Source organism: Bacillus rossius, chromosome 1 (genome assembly GCF_032445375.1).
Source record: "Bacillus rossius redtenbacheri isolate Brsri chromosome 1, Brsri_v3, whole genome shotgun sequence".
Classification (NCBI taxonomy): Eukaryota; Metazoa; Arthropoda; class Insecta; order Phasmatodea; family Bacillidae; genus Bacillus; species Bacillus rossius.
Window position 1 is genome coordinate 147,833,523 of NC_086330.1, and position 11,334 is coordinate 147,844,856.

Here is an 11,334-nt window from a genome sequence, read left to right on the forward strand (position 1 = left end):
GGAATAGAGGGAAAACACCGGAAGGAAGACTGATACCGCAATACCGCACTATCTATATACTGATCTGCACCACTATCTGCTCGTCTGTCCATCACAACACATGCTTTAGATGTAGAGCCCAGGTAAGCATTTTGTTAAAATATTACTTATTAGGCCTACAACCATAACTAACCCTTAACCACAGACGTGAAACTTTTGTGCGTATATACAGGCGTGAGGTCCCACGCTGCAAATAATGCTGACACTAACACAGACGTGAAGTCAGGTGTCAGATAACCACTTATCGCTCCGGCGGCAGAGAGAAGACTGAATGGTAGGAAGGTACTGAAGATCATGTGTCCACGAGGTTACTGGTTACTGATGGCAGAGGGCGTCAGAACGCTGTGTGGTCCCGGGGACCTCATGTCTGTGGTTAAGGGTTAATAAATTAGTCTGCATATAATTTGTACATCAAGAACACTTATGTTCACCTTTAAATGCATTGTTTGATAAACTGTTTATTAGTGAATTATTACTGCAGGTAAAATTAACTCTAGGCTATTTTGAAGTGGACGTTACAACATACATTGCAAGTTTAATTTTGTATATTTATAATGCATTACTTATTGTATCTTACAGATCGACGCTGGAGTTTGCATGCAAGTAAGAAGTGGACTAAAAGAAGATGGACGCTTTAGTGAAGTGGACTGACGGCACCCGGAACGTGGTGAAATTAACTGATTTAATTCCAGTTGATAAGGGCAATGCTTTTAAAAAAGGCTCCAAAGTTAAAATGCTTTACAATAAAACATTTTATTTTGGAACAATAATATTGTTAGAAAACAGTGATTCAGATAGCATGTCTGATGAAGACGAACAGGCATTGGCCGAATTTGTGCCTCTTTCCCGCCTTAAGAGCAATAACAGAGATACCGAAGCTGATCACAACCCCAACACTTCATTTGGAAATACAGATATAGCCTCTAATGTAGACTTAAATTGTTTTGGTAGTGAACCCGATGACAGCGACGCGGATCCAGATTTTACAGAACTGTGCGAATTAAAAAAATGTAAACTAGTAGGTGTTCAAACATGTTGTTGTGGATTGCTTGTTTGCAAATCCCACTGGTCAAAAAATGAATGTGACCATATTGTTTTAACTGATAGCAGCGATGAAAGATTCATTGCTAAATCTCCAAAGAAGAAAAAGAAGAAACCCCAACCTAAGTTTGCAGAAAAGAATAATATTGATAATACAGATCCCATGCATTCTACATGTACTTCCAACGGTTGTAACTTAGAGATTTTTGCAGCTTGTGTGAGATGTCTTGAGTTACTATGCTTTAGACATTTTGAGGAAAGTGATGAGTGCAAAAACCATACAGATAATTTAGAAAAATTGGAAACGCTCATCGAAGAGCCAAGAGAGCCAGAAGATTTTGTTACAGAAGGGTCTGCACGAGAATTTCCCTTAGAAAAACGGTACAAAATAAATAGACAGAAAGAAAGAAAACAAAGGAGAAACACTGGTCACGGCTATACACAAGAAAAGTCTTACAATTTAGTTGCTCCAAGAGAAATTAAAGACCGTTGCATTGGTAGATTCTGTGAGAAAACCAAGAAGTCTTGTAGTAAATTTACAGATGAAGACAGACAAAAGATTTTCAAGTCGTACTATGCTATGGGTAGTCTTCAATTACAACGAGAGTTCATTGCAAGACACATAGTGTCAGGGGCAACAAAACGCAAAACTACAGTTGGCGACAGTCGTAGAGCACAGTCAAAACAGTATTTTTTAACATTAAAAAATGAAAAAGAAGCAGTGTGCAAAAAGTTTTTTCTTAATACTCTTAGTATTAGTGAACGAACAGCAAGAACAGCTGTTGGAAAAGTAGCAGAGACAGGTGTTTTAGAACCAGAAAAGCGTGGAGGAAGACAGGAAACCCTAGCAGCTAGAGATGCAGATATTCGTAAGCGAATGACCGATCACATCAACAGATTTCCAAGAGTAGAAGCGCATTACTGCAGGGCTAATACAACCAGAGAATTTCTACATGATGATTTGAATATTAAAAAAATGTTTAACCTTTACCAAAGTGAAGATCCCGACGCCAACAAGGGCAGCATCGGGTTATACAGACTTATTTTTAGAAGTTTAAATTTAAGTTTTCATCATCGTAAAAAAGATATGTGTACTCTCTGTATGACTTACAAGACAGGCGATGGAGACACAAAGGACAGAATTAAACAGAGGTATGACCAACACATTGCGGAAAAAACAAAAGTTAGAGCAATAAAGGAAAGGTGTAAAGCAGCAGCAATTGAAAACAAAACTAATGTTTGTTTAGTATTTGACCTTCAGCAAGTAATCTTCTTGCCGAAAACCAACGAGAGCGCCGTATTTTATAAAAGACGCTTATCAGTGTACAACTTTACAATATACGACTTGGGAACCAAGGACTGTCATTGTTTTACTTGGAATGAGTCAATAAGTAAAAGAGGTTCATCTGAAATTGCTTCTTGCATATTCCTCATGCTTAAGGAGCATGATAAAAACAACGTAGGCAAAAAAGTGACTTTGTTTGCTGATGGCTGTTCTGGCCAGAACAAAAATAGTATTCTGCCTGCAATGTTCCTTTACTTTTTGTTCAATAGCTCTAACATTTCTGAAATTAGTTTGAGATTTTTTGAACCTTACCATGGTCAAAATGAAGGTGATGCTGCTCACAGTGCGATTGGCCATGCCATAAATCAAGCAGGCGATCTGTTTGTTCCTTCCCAGCTGGTACCAATAATTAAACTCGCCAGAAGGGCGCATCCTTACATAGTCCATCAAATGGAAACAAGGGACTTTTTGGACTTTAAAAGACTCTCCAAAGAACTGCGCATTCTCACCATTCGAGAGGATAACGAAAAAGGACAACCCATAAATTGGCCTAACATGGTAGAGTATGCTTTTAAGAAAGACCATCCTACAACAGTTTTTTTCAAGAACAGCCATCTTGATGAAACGTACAGGTCATTTACTTTAAAACGTGATGCTGACAAGAACCTGAAGATGCCCCTAGATCGTCTCAACGTTCTACCGCAGGCTATAACAAAAGAAAAGTTCAAGGATCTGATATCACTTTGCGAAGGACCTACTCCCGTTGTAAGGGCTGCAGAGTTTCAGAACTATTACAGGTCCTTACCTAATTAACTTTTCAAAGATTGTTGTCTAGAAGAGATGAAACTTGAATATCGTTATTAGTGTTTCTTCTTTGTTATTGATATTTTATCAATCAATATTATTTAGTTAAGATAAGTTTTTTTATCATTTTGTATGGTTTTTAAAGCTAAACAGTACTGTTTTTATTGAAATTGACATCAGGTTATTTTATTTTACTTTTTTTTAAAACAAATTTTTTATTTTATGAAACCAACAAAGTTGAGTATCACTAAGTGGATATTGTAGTTCTGATAATAATTATTTTGCCTAGTTTTTGTTGTTTAGAAATTTTTGTTTAAGAGTGTAGATTTTTCAATGTATACATGTTAGTTTCACTATAGTAAAAATTTTTATGTAAGCAGTTTTCAAACCTCTACTTTTTTAAAACCATAACATATTATGTGAAGCTACTCGATTAAAATTTTTTTTTAATAATACACTGTGTGAAGAAGGCCCAATAATTAATGCTGAGTGATTGAGTTATTTACTGCTAATATGATATACTTTCCTAATAACCTTTAGTGTTTGTACTAACAAACGATTTGTATTGTTATAAGTAATAAAACTTGAACATTTTTCATTATTTAAATGTTTTATTTCGCGGCGTAACTCTGCAATGAATGAAAACAACAAAACACGAAGTGGCGTAACTACAACATTTTTTATATTTTATTATAAATCTTAAAATATAAATTTGTAATAAATAAAGTAATTATAGGTAACCCAAGTCAGACATCTTAAATATATATAAAAAATTAAATGAAGGGTTTTCTAGTTTGGGATTGTGCGGTATAGCACTTCAAACATAGGTGCTTTTCTTATTTTTGCTCTCCTGAAAAGTTGGCATTTTACAGATACGCCACTTCGTGTTTTGATGGTCGAATTGTTGAGATCCGCCAGATATCTTATACATAATTGTTGGTCATTCATTTATTCCGTGTTGATTTGTGAGAATCACGGTCCATTTATAATTATTTTTTTAATTGTGTAGTTCTTGTGATGGTTTTCCCTAGAAGAATGCACATTGTTAATGAACAGGAGGTTAAGTTTTATTTATCTTATTTTAAAATTATTGCACTTGTAGCAATAAAAAATTTTCTTGGTACAAAAAAAAAAGATGTTTACGTATATGCATGGTTAAAATCTCAGACTTGTGTCTTCTGGGTTATAAATTAAAAATACTTATATAATCCTAATTTCTAGACATATTTAGTATGTCCTAGGACACTGGTGTGTGTTGGAGGTTTCAGGGATTCGAGGTGGCCATCTTGAATTACACTTCAAGCGGCCATCTTAAATTTGATCTTGACCTTTAACCACGGCGACCATCTTTGATTCCACCATTTTTTTTTCTAGAAGATTCCGCCATTTTTGTTTTCTTGAACATTCCACCGAATTGTGACATCATGTCCACCATCTTTAAAATCCTGAAATATTACCTTAGAAAATCGCGAAATTTTTTTAAAAATTTATAAAAAATATTAATAAAAATTTAATTTGAAATCTTGATGACTTCGTCATCGAGCTCCTCACGCCTGTGCGTTGCACTTTGCGTTACGATGACATAATCATCGAGCTTCCCACTCCTACCTATGCATTATAGTCTGCTGGAGGCGACCATCTTGTTTAATGGAGACCGCCATCTTGATTTCATGTAATGGATGTCGTGTTCGGGTGTATGTTTCTAAAGTATGTTAGTGTATGTAAGGTCGAGTTTATATTTCCTACCAGTGTTGTTATGACTCTAATAGACCAAGAAATTCACAAATTTTGTCAAAATAAATCACAAAATCCACAAAATCCACAGTCATGATGTTGTTGTAACTACCATTTATTCTTAAAGACAGACAATGTATGTAGGGGTATGTTTATATTTCCCAACAGTGTTGTTTTGAGATTTATAGACCAGAAAAAAACCCACAGTCATTTTGTTCAAGACCGCCATTTCTTATTAAAGACATAATCATTTATGATGTTTAATTGTATGGTCTGAGATATATGTCATCATATATCAAAAGAATCGTCTCATCGTTGCGGATGCGATGGTTATAGAAATGATAATTAAAAAAAAATAATATTTAGTTAATTTAACTTATTTACTCATTTCATCACCGTTCAGTATCAAAAAAAATTGCAGAGTCCTCACTCTCAAACAATATTTTTGCTGCCGTATCTTCTAAGCAGGAACAAGTTTGCGTACTCGTGTTTAAAAAGCTGCATGGAAGCAGATATTTTAATGTTTGCGTATATATTTCTATGTAAATAGGTATACTTTGCGGAATGCAGGTTTTAAGTTAAAATAAAAGAAACAATTTGTAGGTAAAATCATATTTTTTGAAACAAAACCAGGCTTTTCACGAAATAAAATCCTCAAAAAAGGAAAAAAAACTATACCACAAAAACGGAAACTATATACAAAAAAAGAAAAGAAATAAAAAAACGGAACCATACATCATAAAAAACAGAAACTTTAGGCCTGTACAAGTCTCAGCGTTGCGGGTGGCATGGTTATAGTAATAATAGGTACTTAATAATGTTTTCTTCCATCAAATTTAATTATTCAGTACTTCATAGTCGTCACAGGAACATGAAATTTTTCATAACCCTAACCCGCAAGTAAGTATCTCCTCTAAGTAGGAACATGTTTGTGTATTCGTATTTAAAAGTTCCATGGAAGCAGATATTTTAATGATTGATATTTACATTTGTCTATTATAAGCGGAAAATGTTCGCATATTCGTGTAAAAAAAGCTGAATGGATGCAGATATAAATAGAATATTAAAAAAAACATTTAAAACTATTTAATAACAAAAAACACACGCACTTTAACACCCTGTTCTCCCCCCGCTAACACAATACCATTCAGAGGGGAGTTACCGACCCCATTCACAACAGCCCGCTCCGTAGTACTCTCCATACTAGCCATCAAATACTCTGTCCATACAACTATACAAGCATTACACAGCTCCAAAGTCGATAGTTCAGGAATAAGTGCCTAATATTCCCCCAACACAGCAGCAATATACTCCCCAGCCAGAGTGGAGGGGTTCACAGGTGCATCTGCGATGTATTCCCTTGAATATTCGTCATCGTCCATCGCAAGAGCTTCTTTCCGGCCTCTAGCCTCGTGACAGCACGCATAGAGGTACGGGGATACGTGGCGCATTCTATGGGGAAGAAATTCAGCCGACCAAGTACCTAAGCAATTATTAAGTAGAAAAAGTGATACATCAGAAAGATGATCCCTTGTTTGTAAAGTGACTAGGATTCGATAAATGTGAAAAACATTTGGATAAAATATACTGATGTAATATAAATTTTAATATTTCTTAATGTTGGAAATTTTGATGTTAATAAATGCAGGTCTCAATATAAATAAATACATTTATCTATTCGTGTACTGTTTGAAACTTTTCACTAGTTACGAGAGGCCAGGATGCTCGTCGAAGTTGCTTAAAATTGTATTAGGAGGCTGGGGACGTGTGGCGACAGGTCTAGATGACTCAGCTATTTGGGCTGAGACGGGTCAGTGTGAGGGTGGAGAGGGTAGGTCTGCTGACGTAAAAGACCGTGCGTCAGTGACGTGTGCGCTTGGCACGCACGCACAGGACTGCATTAGAAAGAGTAGAGGGGTGGGGGCAGTTGAACCATTGCACCCTAAGGATGTATAATTCGTAGTTATCAACAGATATTGTATGATATGTCGTGCCAACTATGAAAAGATTGTTGAGGAGGAGTTCTATGCGAGCTGAGAGGAAACTAATGGCCAGGAAGAAGCTTTTGCGATAGACGAATACGAAAGGTCCAGGGAAGACATCACAGATGTACCTGTGAACACCTCCACACAGATTGGGGAGTATATTGCTGATGTGGTGGGGGAATATTAGGTACGTATTCCTGAACTATCGACTTTGGAGCTGTGTGATGCTTGTATAGTTGTGTGGACAGAATAATTGATGGCTAGTATGGAAAATACTACGGAGCAGGGTGTTGTGAAGGGGGTCGGTAACGCCCCTCTGAATGGTATTGTGTTAGCGAGGGGAGAAGATGTGTGAAGGTGTGTGTGTTTTTTTTATTAAATAGTTTTAAATATTTTTTTAATATTTTATTTACTTCGACTTCTTGCCACTATTTTAAAAATCATAATATTTTCATTTGATATGAAGTGCATCTCGTAGCGACACTAAAGGCTGAGGTGAGAGTTGTATGTAACTGCATAATATTATACACTATAGCGATCAGACATTAATTTGAAACGTAAAATGTTATGTGTTGGATGTGGTCTCTCTCGTGAAGATAGGGGAACATCTAATACTGTACTAATGTGAATCGTCATGTTTGTTTGTAGCATAATATTATCGTGCACTATTGAGGCTGCATGTGTTTTTTCTTTAATTAAAAATATACACAAACATTTAAAATAACTGCTTCCATGCAGCTTTTTTAACACGGATATGCGAACATGTTCCTGCTTAGAAGAGATTATTACTTGTGGCTTAGGACTCTGAAATATCTGGTTCGTGTGAATACTATGATGGAGTAAATTAATTAATATTTGTTGGAAGAAAATGTATTAAGTATTATTACTACAACCATCGCATCCGCAGCGCTGAGACTTTGTTGCATATAATTTCCGTTTTTTTGATGTATATTTTCCGTTTTTTGATGTATAGTTTTTGTTTTTTCTATTAAGTTTCCATTTTTTTGTGTATAGTTTCCATTTTTTGTGTATAAATTTTTTTTTATTGTATATTCTCCTTTTTTTGTGGTGTTGTTTTCACTTCTTGAGGATTTTTGTTGTACAAAGTCAAGTTTTATTTCAATAAAATATGATTTTGGCTACATACTGCCTATTATTTTAATATAAACATTTTTTCCTCAAGTTAATCATATTAAAAATAGTGAAAATAGCCTATTAAATATGCAAACATCAAAAAATATCTGCTTCCATGCAGCTTTTTAAACACGGGTACGCAAACACTTAGAATAGATTATTACTTGTGAGTGAGTACTCTAAAAATTTATGGTCCTGTGATGACTGAGATGGAGTAATAGGTAAATTAAAATAACTAAATATTTATTTTAAAATTATCATTACTATAACCATCGCATCCGCAACGATGAAATTATTCTTTTGATATATGAAAACATATATATCAGACTATGCATACAAACATTATTCATTATTTAGGATTATTTAATTAATGAAAATGGCTGTCTTAAAAAAATGAGTTTGGATTTTGTGAATTTTGCGGATTTTTTGTGAATTTTTTGTGGATTGTGTGTGGATTTTTTGGTATATAAGGCTCATAACATCACTGTTAGGAAATATAAACACACCCCTACATACATTGTATGTCTTTAAGAACAAATGGTGGTTACAACAACAAAATGACTGTGGATTTTGAGATTTATTTTAACAAAATTTATGGAATTTTGGTCTAAAAGTGGCAAAACAACACTGGTAGGAAATATAAACTACAACTTACATACTCTAACATACTTTATAAACCTATACGCGATGAAGACATCCCTAAGATGAAATCAAGATGGCGGTCTCCACTAAACAAGGTGGCTGCCTCCACCAGACTATAATGGTATAATTTTTTTTATTTTGAAAATAAATATATTTTCAAGATGGTATAGTAACGAAAATTGCAATGCACAGGAGTGAGGAGCTCGATGATGATGTCATTGAGGTTTTGAATTAAATTTTTATTAAAAATTTTTTCCGAATTTCTAAGTTAATATTTAAAGGTTTTCAAGATGGTGGACGTGACATCATAATTCAAAATGGTGGAATGTTCTAGAACATTAAATGGCGGATTTTTCTATAAAACAAAATGTCGGAATCAAAGATAACCACCAGGATCAAAGGTCAAGGTCAAATACAATAAGGCCGCCGGAAGAGATGTAAGCCAAGATGGACGCAGGAAGTGACGTAATCCAAGATGGACACAGGAAGTGACGTAAACCAAGATGGCTACCACAAATACCCTGAATCTTCCACCCCCACCCCTGCCCCAGGACATACCAAACCCACCTACTCCCAATGATACAAAGTTTTAGCAAGCAGCTATTCTCGAAATCATTTCACGAAAAATACATGCCCCTAATAATAATTATTAATAAATCCAACGCTGTTAAACGGACCCGCCTTCTCGGGGGCGTATCTGTGTTTGTGAGGAGGGATGGTAAGTGTAACGCTCACTGGTGCTTCTAGCGCGGCATCGCCTCTGAACTGGCGCGCAGTTTTTTCGTCGTTCATAGGACAACTATGACGCCTTTGGGTGCTTTCAAGAATCTTTACCGGATGTTTCATGTTTAAAATTTATTTTGAAAACATGGGTTTTGACTCTTTCACTCTCCTAAAAATACGGTTTAAAAACCAAATACGGAAACAGAACCACCCATCCTGCTTCAGCGCGTTCTTAAATGCTTTTCGTAAACAAACACCACTCGGATATGTTGAGCAGTTTTAAAAAGGCAAGGTTACTTGTGAAGCTCTCCTAACCGTATGCGTTGAGGACGATTTCTTTTTGTAGGTGGTTCTTCAGCAGTTTCTAGATTGTGTGTAACACGCGCCGCGTGTCCGCGCGAGAGAGACGCGCGGAACCAGCGACCGCTTCGAGGGCCGGCGGCTGCGGCCTCGGGCGGCCGAGTGGAAGTGGATTGCGAGCGAGCGCTCGGCGGGCGAGGCATGAATAAGTGACGATCGCGGGGGACAGCCGATCAATAGGGAGCGTTTCGCGGTACTCACGCACGCCGATATGGAAGCCATCAGGGGAAGGCCGATAGGTGGAGAGGAATAAATACTCAATGCAGGTTTAATGGATGAATACAAACATTCCCCCCACCTCTTTTTCCACCGAGAAATCTTCTTTTCACTGTCTCCCTCTCTCTAGTCCGATGTTGCTGCTAGGACTCCCAGCGTTTGGGTACTTCAAATAAATAAATAAATAAGAGTGCCGTCACCTAACGAAGTGGCGGGATGTCGAAGGCACGGGGTCAGCAGACGCCGCGCCAGCCACGTGCACACGAACTGTGCAACTAGGTCCGGAGACGCGGAACACAGCTCGCCAACAGCGTATCAGCGCGGCGGACACATTCACGAGGAACACTCAAGGCTACGGCTACACTGGATGCGTGTTCTGACGAAAAGAGGTTTTGACGTGTTCGTCAGAACAATAAAAAAATGTGAATGAAACTGAAGCGTTTACACTGCCTGGTCGTTAAAACCAAATTGAATGTTACGCATTTAGTTATCATTTTTTTGTGCTTGTTGTAGGTTACTTATCGGTCATAACAATGTATGTAGAAAACTTGTGTCACTGTATTTGAAAACAAGCGTCTGTGGGATATGCAAGAAAAAAATTACAACAGAGTTTTGAACATTTGATACTCTCGTTTATCGTCTCTTGCATCCAGCAATCCATTAACATATTGGGATTTTTCACTATTCATTAATAAATACTTCAATATCGAACTTTCAAGGATAGAGGCATCGTCTATGGGCTCCGTCTTAGTTGGTGGATAGAAGCGAACTGATACCAGGACACGCATCCAATGTGACCGTAGCTTAAGGCGTTCTGAAGCGAAGTGGATTGGCGGCTCCTTTCGATGTGAGCACGCGGTCGTCTATTGGCCGCGTCGGGCTTGCGGGTTCGGCCCCGTCGTCTAATTGGCCACTCCTCGCCGGGGAAAGGGGTCGTATCGGTACGGTTCAACAAGAAACCAATCACCACTCAGCGCCATACTTACCATATGCCCAGGCTATCTAACACGATTAGAATGTATATTTCTCTTTGCTGATGGGAATTTGAAACTAGTTAAATGACCTGAAAAGCAAAGTTTTCTTTAGCTAATCAAAACGGAACACACTTTTTTTTGCCACCTCGTGGTAGAGCAAACTAAGCCCAGCGTGTAACTTGTTTACAAAGAAACACTCAACTCGAAATTGGAATCTGGCGCAGTCTCTAAAAAATAATAGTTATCTGAGATTACGAATAACACTTCGTTTATTTCAGGTTGATTCTTAATTTAAAAATCCATAAACTAAGTGTAGTTTATAACAGTGTAGTCATTCCTACTATAAAATTAGTCTAATTAAAGACAATTTTAAAGTTATGAGCCGTAATATTTTGTT

At 36.9% G+C, this 11,334-nt stretch overlaps 1 protein-coding gene across 1 annotated transcript in view; it reads left to right on the top strand.

Moving 5' to 3' along the window:
- LOC134537449 (uncharacterized) overlaps nt 1–9,892 on the top strand; it is a 36,482-nt gene extending 26,590 nt beyond the window's left edge. Inside the window, exon 6 of the mRNA XM_063377941.1 lies at nt 9,790–9,892. Coding sequence (XP_063234011.1) covers nt 9,790–9,892 — 103 coding nt within the window. The remainder of the gene's footprint in view (nt 1–9,789) is intronic.
- Nucleotides 9,893–11,334: the final 1,442 nt, after the last annotated feature.